A 3,416-nucleotide genomic window follows, 5' to 3' on the forward strand; every position below is an offset into this window, starting at 1 on the left:
TAAACACAGGGGATGCTGTGTAAAATAGAATTCAAGGGAAAGGAGGAGGACCGAGCGGGATTTAAATTTAAAATTGGACCAGGGTACAAAGCCCCTTAGTTCCGCGTTTCTGCTTAATGCATCTGGAGCTGGGCTTGACAAGATGCTGACCAGAGCTTGTGGTAAATGTTTTACGGTACCGCGTATCAGCCAGATCGATTCTACTACACTTGAGGGAGTGCAGATAAAATGGCTTAAAGATTCCCCTGCTGAAAGTGATAGTATCATCATTTATGCTGGAGAAGACAGCTTTAGTTGCCTGACATTTAGTTGGCCACAGTGTACTTTGTGGATTTCACACCCGGGGATGATAGCCAACCTGATGATGTCAGATGTGAGCTGCAAGGGGAAGGGATGGGGTGTGTGTGTGGAAATCACTCAAAAATACTAGCACTGTTCCTCTTTCATTGACTGGATGAGCTTTATTGCGCGTCTGTTTCGGTGGGTTTACTCCATGGGTCTGTTTAATGGGAAGTGCTTTACGAGAGTAGAATGTCACTAAAGCAGTGTGTCTTGTGTGTACTTTATGGTATGAAGATGGCAGGAGAAATGTCTCCATTAACTGAAATAGTTTCTTTTGGTCCTGTTTTGCCTGTAGGTCCACTCGTGCTGTGAACTGAGCAAACATGAGCGCTCTTGACTTGGCTTCCATCCTTGATTTTCTGGAAACGGCCAACTTGACAGAGATCAACTGGACGTGCAACAACGGCGACTGCATCACGGTTGATGCGACAACATGCCCTGGCACGCTCAACAAAAGCGCCCTGCTATACACCCTGTCCTTCTTCTATATTTTCATCTTTGTCATAGGGCTGGTGGCCAACTCGGTTGTGGTGTGGGTCAACCTCCAGGCCAAAATGACTGGCTATGAAACCCACCTCTACATCTTTAACTTGGCTATCGCCGATCTCTGCGTCGTCATCACACTGCCAGTGTGGGTCATCTCCCTTGTCCAACATAACCAGTGGTACATGGGAGAAATCACATGCAAGATAACTCATCTTATCTTTTCCATCAACTTGTACGGCAGCATCTTCTTCCTGGCGTGCATGAGTGTGGACCGCTACCTCTCGGTTGCTTATTTCACCAATTCCAGCAATCGCAAGAAGAAGATAATCCGTCGCTGCATCTGCATCTTGGTGTGGCTCCTGGCCTTCTGCGCCTCTCTTCCCGACACCTATTATCTCAAGACTGTCTCTTCCAACAACGAAACCTATTGCCGGCCTGTCTATCCAGAGGAGAGCTTCAAAGAGTGGTTGATCGGCATGGAGCTCATCTCCGTTGTGCTGGGCTTTCTTATCCCTTTCCCCATCATCGCTCTCTTTTATTTCCTCCTGGCGAAGAGCATCTCTGCCTCCAGTGACCAAGAAAGGAAGAGCAATGGGAAGATCATTTTCTCCTACGTGGTTGTGTTTCTCGTCTGCTGGCTACCCTACCACGTAGCTGTCCTGCTTGACATCTTCTATAGCCTTCATTTCATACCTTTCAGTTGTCAGATGGAGAACTTCTTGTACGCCACTCTCCACGTCACTCAGTGTTTCTCTCTAGTCCATTGCTGTGTCAACCCCATCCTCTACAGCTTCATTAACCGCAATTACAGATACGAGCTCATGAAAGCCTTTATTTTCAAGTACTCTGCCAAAACTGGGCTCACTAAACTTATCGACGCTTCCAGAGTATCGGAGGCTGAGTACTCTGCTCTGGAACAGAATGCCAAATGACTGCAACCCCATAAAGAGACCTCCTTGACTGTTTGACTTAGGTTTTTTGGGGGGGTTTCTTCTTGTTGTTTTGTTGGGGTTTTTTTGGTTTTTTTTTAATCCCCCCCTTTCCCAGTGTGCTTGTTATGAGTGGGGACACGAATTCCAGCCTACAAATGCAAAATAGCTTTTAAGAGGTGGGATCAAGGGCAAAAACCATGGAAGAGGTACCGACATTTTTTTGGTGGTGTGTTGTTTGATATCCTCCTGGCCCAGTCTGGTCTTCTCACCAATGCTATGCAAACAGAAAGGACTTTTTCTAGCAGACAAAGCCATCGTGTACCATAGATAACATGCATTTCCAGGATAAGCTGTTCCTTCCATGGGTAGATTCCTTCTTGTCTCCTTGTATATGTTTTTATATATATATATATATATATATAGTGTGTTGTATTTAAAAGCTCAAGACTTTATTTTCTGGCTCTTGTTGTACCTTATACAATTGTATTTGAAAGCAATATATATTTTTATCGTGTATTTGAAGTATATTGCTGATGAGTGTATCCAGAGTGCTGTAGCCTTGAGTGTTAGATTGCCATTTGGCTTAAACTATCAGAGGTAAGAGGATGCTGATAATTAGCAAATATGGAAAATGATCTCTTTAAGTGCATCCTCCCCAGCTGGCACACTTTATCGACTGTAGCTTTGAGCGGTGGTCGTACCTACAGGTCTGGAGCATGAAATGTATGTCCTGTAATATAGTTCCCGTCACGTTAAAGTTATCAGTATTGTGAGAGTTGGTAACTCCTCTGCCCATATTTCCCAAAGCTGTACCCTTATGCACAGAGTGGATGATCCTGCTTCTGAGAGTTGTCTCTATTTGTAAGTTATTTTTGTAAAATAAAGAACTGGGGAGAAAAAAATAACAGTAATCATGCCTACTAGTGGTTTGACTTGCCATCCTCCTTCTCCCTGGGGAGCAGGGCTAGGGTGGGGGGTAAAGCCCAAAAGAAGAAATCCCAAAGTCACCTTCTCTGCTTGGTTTGGTGTGGGAGCAGACAGGTCAGTGGGTATTTTCCGGGTGGTTGTTGTCGGTGGGCAGAAACCATTGAATGGAGAAATGTGAGACATGGTTGGGAGGGGAAGCGGCAGGAGGAGCCCAGCTGTGCTGTTTGGGAGGGAAATGCTGATGAATTTATAGGGGGAGAGCTGTTGGGAGCGGTGAAAGGCTCTGTCTGTAGTTTGGGAGAAAAACATGTGGAAGGAAAACACGGAAGTAGGCAGATGGAGCAGATACTTTGACTAATCCAGGTTCAGTCCTCCATGCTGGAATTTGGGGGTTAGCCGTCCTGACAGCATCAAATCCCTTTTTATCTCTTCCTTACAGCTCGTATTAAATTTGCAGTGCTGTCTGGCCAAAGCGTGGGGCAGCCCTCAGCCACTGTGGGATGTATGGAGTGTAGATCATAAAGTCATCCAGTTGCGGTCTCTTTCTCAGGACAAGGTAACAAATGTTGCATCGATGTCTTGCAGCTGTTGCTGACCTGTTCATGTTCCGCAGCTCCAGCGCCACGCTAACTGCTTCACTGTGCAGGCTGCCCCAAGATTTCCCTTCAAAGCACGCTGTCCCCCCTCTGAGAGCCAAGCAGCTGTGTGATGACTCTGTTTGGTTTCTCT

At 45.9% G+C, this 3,416-nt stretch overlaps 1 protein-coding gene across 1 annotated transcript; it reads left to right on the forward strand.

Annotated features, from left to right (window-relative positions):
* Positions 1-665: 665 nt before the first annotated feature.
* ACKR3 (atypical chemokine receptor 3) lies at positions 666-2,667 on the forward strand (the record flags this gene model as incomplete). The annotated part of the gene is made up of 1 exon (XM_084265176.1): positions 666-2,667. The coding sequence occupies one exon, from the start codon at positions 666-668 to the stop codon at positions 1,758-1,760; it is 1,095 nt and encodes a 364-aa protein (XP_084121302.1). The 3' UTR covers positions 1,761-2,667.
* Between the last annotated feature and the right edge of the window lie 749 nt (positions 2,668-3,416).

This window comes from Gallinula chloropus (genome assembly GCF_964237585.1).
Source record: "Gallinula chloropus genome assembly, chromosome: 5".
In the NCBI taxonomy this organism is placed as follows: domain Eukaryota; kingdom Metazoa; phylum Chordata; class Aves; order Gruiformes; family Rallidae; genus Gallinula; species Gallinula chloropus.